Source organism: Chionomys nivalis, chromosome 6, assembly GCF_950005125.1.
Source record: "Chionomys nivalis chromosome 6, mChiNiv1.1, whole genome shotgun sequence".
In the NCBI taxonomy this organism is placed as follows: Eukaryota; Metazoa; Chordata; class Mammalia; order Rodentia; family Cricetidae; genus Chionomys; species Chionomys nivalis.
The window spans coordinates 85,263,937-85,276,353 of NC_080091.1; the positions used below are offsets into that span (position 1 = coordinate 85,263,937).

The following is a 12,417-nucleotide window of genomic DNA, read 5'->3' on the forward strand; positions in this document are numbered from 1 at the left end:
CAGGCAAAACACTGAAACAATCAGAAGGGTGGTTTTTTTGTTTTGTTTTGTGGTGTTGGTTTTTCTCTGTGTAGCTTTGGTGCCTGTCCTGGAACTAGCTGTTGTAGAACAGGCTTGTCTCAAACCCAAAGAGATCCGCCTGCCTCTGCCTTCCGGGTGCTGGGATTAAGGCATGTGCCACCACCAGCACCACCCAGTTTAGGATGGTAGTTTTTAATAACTGAAATAGCTGAGGGATTATCCTAATGTAAGGAAATGTACTTTGCATGATAACAAAAGGTGAGATTTCCAGACATCCTGTTTTACCTCCCCCAAACTGTTAAGTGAACGGAAGAAAAAAGAGAGGTGAATTTCCTTGCCTGGGCTTGAAAATGTGCATTTAACATTTTCTTAATCTGATTATGAACCTTGAAATAAGTAGTATCATGTGTTGTTTGACCTACAGTCTAATGTGCTCGAGTTGTGTGTCTCAGATAGATGATTGCTCAGTTAAGGTTTATGACCTTTTTATGTAGAGTTAAGATTTTAGTTAAGTCGCTTAAATTCTTTTTATTTCAGAATTCTTTGTACAAAACATAGCCATCTAAGGCTAGTCTACCTTGAGAATCCTGTTCTTATTTCTATGTAAAACCCCACAACAAGCAGAATTACTTCCCTTGTTGCATTTAATATCTCTCTGAGATGGAAACAAGGCTCTAAGAACAGTGATTCCTGTTTTGTTTTGCCTCCTATACCTAGAAATCTGTAGTTTTACCTCAAACTCAGTTTGTTAATAGTAACATAACATTCCATATATGAAAAGTAATGTAAATAGAAGACATTTGCAGATCGTCTTCCTTAAGAGGGGTAATTAAGTTGTTTTTAAATTTTTTTTCCTTAAATTGAGGCAGCATTTAAAAGTAACACTGTCCTAAGTAAAATTTGGGTTTGCCAATATGAATGAAAATTTGCAGGATGTGATAACAATACTTCGATTTTGTTAACAGTCTACAGTGATTGCTTAGAATTGTTTTTGCCCCTGTATTTTTACAGTGTATTGTCATATACCCTCTGTCAGTAATGAATTGTTTGCATGGTTTGATCCCACAAGATTATATTGCCAAACAGTGTAGTTAGCTTAGTCTGTGAGGGCAAGTTGTTTACAGGATGACAAAATCTTTCTAGGGATTGCTGCACATCTCTCAGGATATAACCTCTTTGATACATGATAAGTTGCCAGCTTATATTCTTACTGGCATAAGGCAGATAAAGTACTGCTAACAGAAGGAACACTATTCTTTTTAGAGATAAATTAGCATGACCTGTGTTTAGACAGTAGTAGATAATAGTTTCATTACCTTAAACCCAGAGCACCTCATGCAAGGCCTTGACATGTCACTTCTCTGTTTTAACAGAAGGTTGCCAAGACTGCTACAGCTGGTTGTTTTCAGGTGAGAATATGGGCCCCCAGTGACCGATAGTCCTTTTTTTTAAAATGAGTTTTAAGGTTAAATATTTGGCTCCTTTTTTTTTTCTTTTTTCGAGACAGGGTTTCTCCATAGCTTTGGAGCTTCTCCTGGAACTAGTTTTAGTAGACCAGGCTGGCCATGAACTCAGACAGATCCTCCGGTCTCTGCATCCCGAGTGCTGGAATTAAAGGTGGTGTACCACTACCATCCAATTATTCGGCCCTTTTAAAGACAAAGCATCCAATAGCTTAGTTCTTCTGTTGACTCTTAATATACAGCCTTTGAGTAGATTTGAACCTTAGTTCTAAATAGAAATACTCTTGAATGAAATCTGTTTTGTTGAACTAATTTTAGTTGCATCGCTTACATTTTGAAATAAAATATTAGTTTTGTGGTAGTTTAATTATGAAACAGATTTAGATGCTTTAAAATGATTTTAGGTCTAGTTTTTTATGTAGCCATCAAAGGAAAAACTGAAAAGTTTATTTTAATCCCACACAAAATAGGATTATACAGTACATGAATTATATGGCCATACAATTTTTAAGCTGGTATTCACCAACTTAAGTTCCTTTTATTGTTAGTATTCTTAGGTAAGGCTGTTGTTCTATGAAGTAACTGAATCTTTACATATTATATATGTATGTAGAAAGGGGCTTAAACTTTTATCACTAGTGAACCCTTGATCAAATTCTTATGTGACCCTGACTGTATAGACATACAAAATAGATATATGTCAAATATTTATGGATAATTTAATTTTACTCTTAAAGACAAGCAAATTTGCATACTAATCAGATAAGCTATATTCTTTTTAGTTTTACATGAAGAATTAATCCTGAGTGAATGATACTAGAAGTGATTGAGCACTTAATGCCATTTTGCATAAATCTGTACTGCAGAAATGTGTTTAGGGTCATTTCACAAATTGTTATCCTAATCCCAAGCCAAGCTTCCCTTAACAATTGTGATATACAAATCAGCAAGTCAGAAAACAGCTTTAAAAATCAGATATTCTAATACAATCCAAAGGTACATTTGATATTTACATGCTAAGGAATGACTGTAGGAAAACATCATCTTCATTTTCCCCAAGAAAGAAAACCATATATTTCTATAAGCGTAAATTTTTGAGTGCAGACGAAAAGACCTCAGTTGTGTTGTAGGATGGCACACACAATGCAAAGTATGCATGTAGTATGTTCATAACCAAGGTAGAGTATTGATGTGACATAGTAAGTACTGTGAGAAATACTTGAGGTTCATTTTCATTTTAAGTTGTGATTATTGTGCATTACTCTTTACTGGTGTCAGGTATCACCACCCCACATGGTTCATAGGTTGAAACCCACAGTTCAAAGTCTGTGGTAAAGAATATCAATAATGCTAAGCAAAGTGATGTAAAGTTTATTTAAAGAAAATTGTCCTAAGCTGGGCGGTGGTGGTACATGCCTTTAATCCCAGCACTCAGGGAGGCAGAGACAGGAGGATCTCTGTGAGTTCGAGGCCAGCCTGGTTTACAAGAGCTAGTTCCAGGACAGGCACCAAAGCTACAGAGAAACCTTGTCTTGAAAGACCAAAAAAAAAACTTTATTTTTAAAAATTTATTTATTATATATGCAGTGTTCTGTGTGCACACCAGAAGAGGATGGTTTTGAGCCACCATGTGGTTGCTGCGAATTGAACTTGGTCCTCTGGAAGAGCAGCCAGTGCTCTTAACCTCTGAGCCATCTCTCCAGCCCTAAATAATTTTTTAATTACATTGAAGATAATTATTTTTTATCCTTAAATATTAGAGATGATTATTTAAGGGCAAGGATCTTTAAGGACAGTAGCATGACATTGTTTCCTTTATAACTAGTTCATTTTAAGTTGAAAAATGAAGTGTATACAAAGTATACTTTTTACAACCAGTCGCAGAGGAATCAGCTTGAATTATTATATACTACCTACTATTAAGGGTATTTACTAGTTTTGAAAACATCTTCCACTCACATTTGTCTCAACAGTAAAGAATTTTGTTTATCTCTCCAAACCTGTGTAGGCGTTTATTGGTTGTCTCTAAATGACTGAGATGGTTTTGCTACATTTTGTCTACTTTTCTGTGTTGGGACATAATGCTGAGAGGTCTAACCCATGCTGGAGCGGCCATAAAGAAGAGTGACTGTAGAAAAAGACCCAAGAAGCCCTAGATATTTTGGGTTTTCTCAGCCAAAAATATTTGAGGCATTCTTAACACCCTTCTAGCCTCCGCTGTCAATCAGACTAAATTTCTGGTAGATCCCAGGTGATGCCTCAAAAACATGAGCAATAATGGAAAATGATTGTTACTGTCTTATAGCATCTTCAGATAGTTGGGGCTATGTGTATTTACTGAATAGATTTATGCTCTGAACCAGATTTTAAATATGATAGAGCCTGAGGGACAAGGTTTAAGATCTCACTGTGGTAAGGAAAGGTTTTGTAGATTGAAACACTCATTAGATGTTTAAGTCTCCTTTCTTCAATGATTATTTGTATTTCTTTTTTTTTTTTCAAGTTCAATTTTTTTTATTGAAAAAAAAATTTTTTCTTGTATTTCTTTTTGATCGGCATGCAAGATATTAGATATCATTATGACATTTTCAAATAAGAGTGTGTTTTGTTAGATTCTCCCCTCAAAACTTCCCTATCTCATTGTTTCCCATAGCCCTTCCTCCATCTCTTCCTCTTTCATGTCACATGTATCTTTCAAATTTTTAATTGAATTGTATGTTTGTTAATAGTGTCAGGCTATGCCGGGCGGTGGTGGCGCACGCCTTTAATCCCAGCACTTGGGAGGCAGAGGCAGGCGGATCTCTGTGAGTTCGAGACCAGCCTGGTCTACAAGAGCTAGTTCCAGGACAGGCTCCAAACCACAGAGAAACCCTGTCTCGAAAAACCAAAAAAAAAAAAAAAAAATAGTGTCAGGCTAGAAGTAGGGAAAATTAGATTTCAAAGACTTGATTTCCCAATTCATAGTTATCATAGAATAGATAATCTAAATTTCTTCATCTCCTAGTTTCCTGTTTTTTTTTTTTTTTTTTTGGTTTTTCGAGACAGGGTTTCTCTGTGGCTTTGGAGCCTGTCCTGGAACTAGCTCTTGTAGACCAGGCTGGTCTCGAACTCACAGAGATCCGCCTGCCTCTGCCTCCCGAGTGCTGGGATTAAAGGCGTGCGCCACCATCGCCCGGCTAGTTTCCTGTCTTATTTCAGTTAATACATTAGTGGTTTCAGTGATAAAGAAGATAAAATGTAGTCATTTATATCAGGGAAAGCAAAACATTTTATTAAGGGTTAGAAAAGCTTTGTGAATCACAATTCCTGGTTACATTACTTATCTGCCAAATTTTGCTAAGCCTGTATTTAGCTTGTTACAGACTATAGTACAAATAAAACTGTACTTATCTAGGAAGATTGGTTTTCTGGATTAAGTGAATTTTAAATGTTTCTGGCTATACAAGGCCAAGATTTGGGGCACAATTAATTTGAAATTCATACTACTTTTTAAAAATACTTTGCATTCGTGTTGTGTCCTGCTTTTCTTGTAATTGTAGATTTTGGAAGCTTGAACTCCTGACTCATATTTACCTGCACTATGTAAGTACTTTTGGCTAGCGTTTCTTTTTGGTTTTTCAAGATAGGGTTTCTCTGGGTAGCCTTGGAAACTTGCTTTGTAGACCTGGCTGGCCTTGAATTCACAGAGATCCACCTGCCTCTGCCTCCTGAGTGCTGGAATTAAAGACATGGCCACCAGTGCCTTTAATCCTCTGGCTTCTTTTTTTTAATTTTTTTTTTAAGTTTTATTTTATGTATAGTAGTGTTTTTGCGTGTGTGGAAATCTATGTACTCTGCATGATGCCTGTGGATGTCAGAACAGGACATCCATCCCTGTGACTGGAGTCAAGAATGGTTGTAAGCTGCCATGTAGGTTCTGGGAACAAGTGCTGGTCTTCCGCAAGAAGTGCTTGCTGGGCGGTGGTGGCTCACATTTTGAATCCCAGCACTCAGGAGGCAGAGGCAGGCGGATCTCTGTGAGTTCGAGGCCAACCTGGTCTACAAGAGCTAGTTCCAGGACAGGCTCCAAAAGCTACAGAGAAACCCTGTCTCGAACAACCAAAAAACAAAAACAAACAAAAAGAAAAAGTGCTTTTAGCCACTGAGCCACCACTGTAACTCTGAGCTTCTAATTCTTTCTGCCTTCTTTATTTCATATGGTCATATAGTAAAGGTGCTGAAATCTTAGCAATAAGATGTTAAGTAGGCATTGCATAGTTAGTATTTATCTTGGAATTTGTAGACATTATCTGAAACAGCAGTCAGTACCTGAATTTGAAATTTTTAAAAACATTACACTGTAAAATTGCTTTTTATAAGGAATTATGATGTGGGTGTACCTTTGAAATTTAAATTGTGTATTTTTTTGGTTTTATATTGTTTGGGGGGTTATTTCTCATTAAAATTAATTTTATGAAAAGATTTGTCTATTTTCAATAGTCTATTTTTCATAGTTTTTCACTGTTTTCTGTGAATGTATTTCATTCCTTCAAAACTAGTTGATGCCACTTTTTTTAACTGATAAAAGAGTTTTGCCGGGCGGTGGTGGCGCACGCCTTTAATCCCAGCACTTGGGAGGCAGAGGCAGGCGGATCTCTGTGAGTTCGAGACCAGCCTGGTCTACAAGAGCTCGTTCCAGGACGGGCTCCAAAACCACAGAGAAACCCTGTCTCGAAAAACCAAAAAAAAAAAAAAAAGAGCTTTGAGCAGGTAATTATTAAGCATCTTTCTAGATTTGGCTTATTTCTAGAAAACTATTGTGTTAATTTTATGTATATGAGTGCTTTGTATATCTGTGTACCTCATGGTGTGCAGGATGCTCACAAAGGCCAGAAGATGGTGTTGGAACCCCTGGAACTGGAGCTAAGATTGATTGTGAGCCACCTTGTGGGTTCTGGAAACAATCCAAGTCCTGCAAGAACAACATGTGCTCTTAACCACGAAATCATAATCTCCAGCCCCTATCCCATTTATTTATTTTTTAAAAGGTAGTGTCTAAAATAGTACTTGCCATCATCATTCTGATCTTGAAGGATCTTTATGTGAAAACACATCGAGATGATATATTCCTTTTTATTCAGCATATTTTGATTTTCACTAAGAGTAAATGAAGAAATAAGTCATATTTCTTCATTTTAGAAAAGTGGTGAAGTACAGATAAATATTCATAACACCCAGAGAAATCAGTCATGCCAATAACAGATTTAATTTTTTCATCTTTCATAAATGGAAAGCATTTTTGTTTTCTGTGTAACGTTGCTTCTCTTATTGCTTGTGTTAACTGTTACAGGTATCTTCAGCCCTTTTTTTTTCTTATTAACCTCACTGCTTCAAATGGGCTTTGTTGTTTACTATAATTGTTTCATCAGGTTTTATGACTGTATAGTTTCTTTTTATTGTAAATTTGCAAAGTTATTTTTTTAACTTTTTATTCTTTGTGTCTTTCACATCATGAATCTCAATTCCATTCATTTTCTGACCCTTTGTATCTGCCCAAGCAACCTCCTGCCCTAAGTAAAATAAAATGTAAGAGGAAAAATAAGGGAAAAAATCTCATCATGGAAACTAGTGTGGCACAAAGTCACACAGTAAATCTTTTTATCTGTGTGTCTTTACATGCAAGTATTGATTGCAAAGAAGTCATTGGTCTGCTTCGAGGCCTCTGGTTCTATCTATGTGGGACTCCTTGAATATCCTGTTATGTGTTATGGCGATCCTACTAGTACTGTCCCCATCACATGCTCCATCCAGGCCAGGTGGATGTTGGTGGGCCAAGTCAAAACCCTGGTTCTGAATCTGAGTAGTTGGAGGGTTGGCCAGCAAAATTGTTCTAAGTTTTGGGGCCTGGAATATGCCAGTTTAGATAGAGTTGCCTTTTCTGAGCAACCGAATCTTTTATTATCAGGTTGCAGATATTTAGGGTTTTTTAGTACATTAATTTTGCTTTGTAGCTCAGGCTGGTCTGGAGTTTGAATATCCCCTGCACAGTCTCAGTAGTTTTTATTCTTAAAACTATTTTAATGACAATTTCAGATGAATAAAGTCTTTACTGAAGTAGTACTCTGTGTACTCCAAGTGCATTCTGTAAACTTCACCATTTGTCACATTTGTGTTTCTCTCTGGCATTCATTCTTCTTTCAGGTTGATCTGTCTTCATTGAATCTGTGGGTATATGCTTGCAGACTTGTATTTTTTTCTTTTTCTTGAACTATTTGCAATGGGTGTGGTGTATCTTTACCCTTAAGTACTTAATTTTCTTAAGCGTGTTATCATAATCACAAAATTAAGACTCAGTCTTGGATACGGCTATGTTTGTCTCATTTCCTGTATGCTGAAGTGGGTTTTTTTTTTGGTGTGTGTGTGTTTCATAATACACCTTCAAATTATGCATCTTTGGATATTAATATCACAAAACTACTATTCTGATCTAAGTGAGCCATATTTGGAGTTTTTGTGATGGTGATTTGTGTCCTTTTGGTGATGCTAACTTTGATTACTTGTGCCAACTAGTGTGTACAATCTTTTCATACCTTAAATGGTATGCTTCTGGTTCGAGAGACGAGAACTATATGTATATCCATTATTGTTTAATAGGAATGATCCTTAAGTAAAAGCTCTTTGGAGGTTATGAACAATTTTTTTTAAAAAATTTTAAAAACAGCCTTTTTATATTACATACCAGTCTCAGTTTCTTCTCCCTTTCTTCTATCTGCTCTCTCCACAATTCCCCCACCCCTTATGGACTTTTTTTTCCTTTAATAAATAAAGATTTGTTTATTATGTACACAGTGTTTTGGCATGTATGCCTATACACCAGAAGAGGCCACCATATCTCGTTATAGATGCTTGTGAGCCATCATGTGCCTGGGAAATGAACTCTGGACCTCAGGTTAAGCAGAAGCAGCCAGTGCTCTTAACCTCTGAGCCATTGTTCCAGTCCCCATGAGCATTCTTAATTACTCAAAATAAATGATTTTTTATAAGTATTAAAAAGTAAATGATTAATAATACTGATTTTTTTCCATTTCTTAAATGTGTTTGCAGATGGGGAACTTAATGTTTTAGATGATATTTTGACTGAAGTACCAGAACAGGATGATGAACTCTACAATCCAGAGAGTGAACAGGATAAGAATGAGAAAAAAGGTAAGAATCTGATTTTTGTCAAAATTCACAGTTTAAGTAGGGTATTCAACCCCCCCCCAGACAGTTTCTATGTAGTTTTGGAGCCTGTCCAGGCTGACCTTGGATTCAGAGATCTGGACAAGTCTGCCTCTCATGTGTTTGAGATTGAAGGCGTGTGCCACCAGCGCCCAGCTCAATTCAGTTTCTTAAGAAAAATCTCTGCTTTTGTACTTGTTCCTTGGCTTTTAGTACTAAAAGCCCACAGTAAACTTTTTCATAACAGACCCTAATCATATGAATAAAAACACTTAAAAAACAAAGTCTGGAAAGATAATTTGGTATTTACAAGCACTTGCTTTAGCAGAGGACCAGGGATCAGTTTCCATTACTCCCGTGGCAATTCACAATTACAGAGGATCCAGTACCTGCTACTGATGTCTGCAGGCACCAGACACACTGGTGCACAAATACATGCAGTTCCAAAACACATAGAAAATAATACTTAAAGCCTTTCAAATAATGGGCTTTTAGTTCGGTAGTTGGAAAGCTGTTTTGTTTAAATTCGTTCTGGAGTTAAGATATTTTAGGAGGTATTTTAAAGAATTGATATTTTTCTGTTTATTTTTGTACTTTTTCCCTATAACTGATTGATATACATTTATTTGTAAATCTCAGTGAAATTAATAGAGTAACACTAATACTTTTATCAATCTTTTTAAATTGTATTTTAAAGGATCAAAAAGAAAAAGTGAACGAATGGAATGTACTGACAGCAAGCGACAAAAGCCTTCCATCCATTCAAGGCAGTTGATTTCTAAACCACTGAGCTCATCTGTTAGCAATAATAAAAGAATAGTTAGTACGAAAGGAAAGTCGGTTACAGAATATAAAAATGAGGAATATCAAAGATCTGAAAGGAACAAGCGTCTAGATGCTGATCGGAAAATTCGTCTGTCAAGTAGTTCTTCTAGAGAACCTTACAAGACTCAAGCAGAAAAAGCTTGTCTACGGAAAAGGGATTCTGAAAGAAGGGCCAAGTCTCCTACACCAGATGGTTCTGAGGTAGTAAATGTTATTCCAGATAATAAAGCAGTTCTTTTTGAGGCTTTAGAACTTTACTCGTCTTGACCTTGTCTATTAATGACTGCTGATTCCCTTTTTCTTTAAACATCAGAGAATTGGACTTGAAGTTGATAGACGTGCAAGCAGATCCAGCCAATCTTCAAAGGAAGAAGTAAACTCTGAAGAATATGGCTCTGACCATGAGACGGGGAGCAGTGGTTCTTCTGATGAACAGGGCAACAATACTGAGAATGAGGAGGAAGGAGTGGAGGAAGATGTCGAGGAAGATGAAGAGGGAGACGAAGATGCAGAAGATGATGAGGAAGTGGATGAAGATGCAGAGGAGGAGGAAGAGGAGGATGAAGAGGAAGAAGAGGAGGAGGAGGAGGAAGAAGAGTATGAACAGGACGAGAGAGATCAGAAGGAAGAGGGAAATGATTATGACACCCGGAGTGAGGCCAGTGATTCTGGTTCTGAGTCTGTTTCCTTCACAGATGGATCTGTCAGATCTGGGTCAGGAACGGATGGCTCAGGTAGTGCTTTGGTTTTTTTTTTTTTTTTTTTTTTTTTAAATACGACAGCTTGTCCTTCCGTTTTGAGGGATTTGGGGTGATAAGGGGTTTTGTTACCTTTTATCTTTAGTTACATTTCCCTGAACATCAATAATTTCAAGTAAAATTTATAGATTTCAAGATATTTCCTGGCTATAAGTTTAGTATAAATTTGTGTGAGTCCAAGTTTGTTTCTATGAAAGTATTTCAGGCTTTAGTTTTATAGGTTCTTAATATTTTCATCACTGACAGTAGCTTTTTCAGATATATATGCAATTGGTGTATATTCATATAGAATCTTTACACTAGTTATTACGGCATTTTCATGGTAGAATGCCCCTACATTTCTATCATGTGACAGTAGAGCCAAAGAAACAAGTACATTCTTTTTCCCCAAAATGTAAGATTTTCTTTTTATTCAGTACTTGACTGAGAGCCTGTAGAGGTGTGAGGCTGATGTGTGATGAAAAAGAATATAAATATCTTGTTAGAAAGACTGGGTAAGAGGTTACCTCTTTAATACTACTTTTCTTTTTTGAGGGTTTGGCTATGGTTTATTCAGTGGGTAAGGGGAGGGAGGGAGAGATATAGGGAGAGAGACAGAGAGAGGAGGAGGGGAGGGAGAGAAGAGGCCCTAGCTACCTCTTCTGAAGTTAGATGGGGCAGAGAGCTCCCTTTATGCTACTTAATCTATGGAATAAAACATAAGCCTACTCACAAGAACAAGGTGCCCTTTGCTGAAGAAGGTTCAGGGGGTCACAGCAAAAAGAGGTACTTAGAGTTTCATGGGTATTTCTTGTCAGGATGACATCAGATCAGATGAGCTACCTAATTGAAATAATCTGTATTACAGAATTTTACTATTAGTAGGTCATTGCAATGACAGTAATCGACCAGTTGCTTTGTAGCAGTTGGAAACTGAAGTGCTTTTAACCTTGTGTTCACTTGAGTAGTGGGTTCGAGGATTTAAGTATTTATCTTTCTTTTTATACAGTTGAGAGAAGTCTTTAAAGAAGTATTTAACCGAATAGATAATAGTTAGATTTGATGTAAAAAGTTTGACGAAGTTCTATTTTACTAATGGGCTGATTTTTTTATACTCTGTAATGGATAGGAAGTGTAAATCAATTGGCAAGGTGTGTGTAGTACTCTAAGCCTGAAATCTTAGGCACTTGGGAAGGTAATGCAGAAATTATTGTGGGTGGGTTTGAGTCTATCTATCCTGGACTGTTTCAAAAGCAAAACCAAAAATGTTGCTATTGTGAAGAATCACCAATTTTGGAGATGTGTGAAACCACCCATAGGACTAGAGGAATTTTTTTTTTTTTTTTTTTTGCAGGATTGTATGTTTTTGGGTATTGAATCAAATAATGGGTTTTGTGGAAATGTTTAGAACCTGAAACATTTTTTTTAATTTAATAAGTTTTTACATGAATTTGTTAGTAGTATAGTAGACTACTTCATGTTATATTTTTGTGGAGAATATATTTTCAGTTTAAAGGGTAGCCTATCATTTTACAACAAATTCATAATTTTTAATAATAGATTATTATAAAAGAGATACCTGGAACTGAAAATTATGTGGCTTTTACTTAAGACACTATCCATAGGTAACTTTTCTTAGGTAATTTTATAAATATTACTTGAAAGAAATGATATTACTTTGAAATTTTTGATTTGAATATGCCAGTTTTTAAGCACTTAAGTTTAGTATCACTAGCTTTCTAGCAAGATTGCATTTCAATTTCTCTAGCTGAACCTTTTCTCAGAATTTTTATTAATTTATACTCAGTGGCCAAAGCTTTTTTGGTGTTAGGAGAGTTTTATTATACTTTTGACCAGAGTAGTAACTTCCATGTACTTAAAGGTAGTACAAGTTATTTATATAAAATGCTGGAAATTTCTTTATTAATGTCAGGTTTGCTATACTATAAATTCAGCTGGGCAAGATTTTCTGTACCTGTTTGTATTTTCCCTCTATTATCTCTGTGAGGGATTTTAGCCACAAGAGATTTTCTTACTCGGAATTTGTAAAGTTTTTACCCTTGAAATGTTCAGGGAATAAAATTTAAACATACCACAGCTTTGAAAAAAATGTAATAATTTTTAAAGAAAATAAACATAACATTGCCTAAGAATTACCAGGATGTTCTTGC

At 36.1% G+C, this 12,417-nt stretch overlaps 1 protein-coding gene across 4 annotated transcripts in view; it reads left to right on the top strand.

Moving 5' to 3' along the window:
* Nucleotides 1–12,417, top strand: part of Ythdc1 (YTH N6-methyladenosine RNA binding protein C1) — a 31,746-nt gene that overhangs the window by 3,169 nt on the left and 16,160 nt on the right. For all 4 annotated transcript variants that reach the window (XM_057771863.1, XM_057771864.1, XM_057771865.1 and 1 more), the window contains exons 2-4: nt 8,568–8,669; nt 9,382–9,710; nt 9,823–10,243. In XM_057771863.1, the coding sequence (XP_057627846.1) occupies nt 8,568–8,669; nt 9,382–9,710; nt 9,823–10,243 (852 nt within the window). The remainder of the gene's footprint in view (nt 1–8,567; nt 8,670–9,381; nt 9,711–9,822; nt 10,244–12,417) is intronic.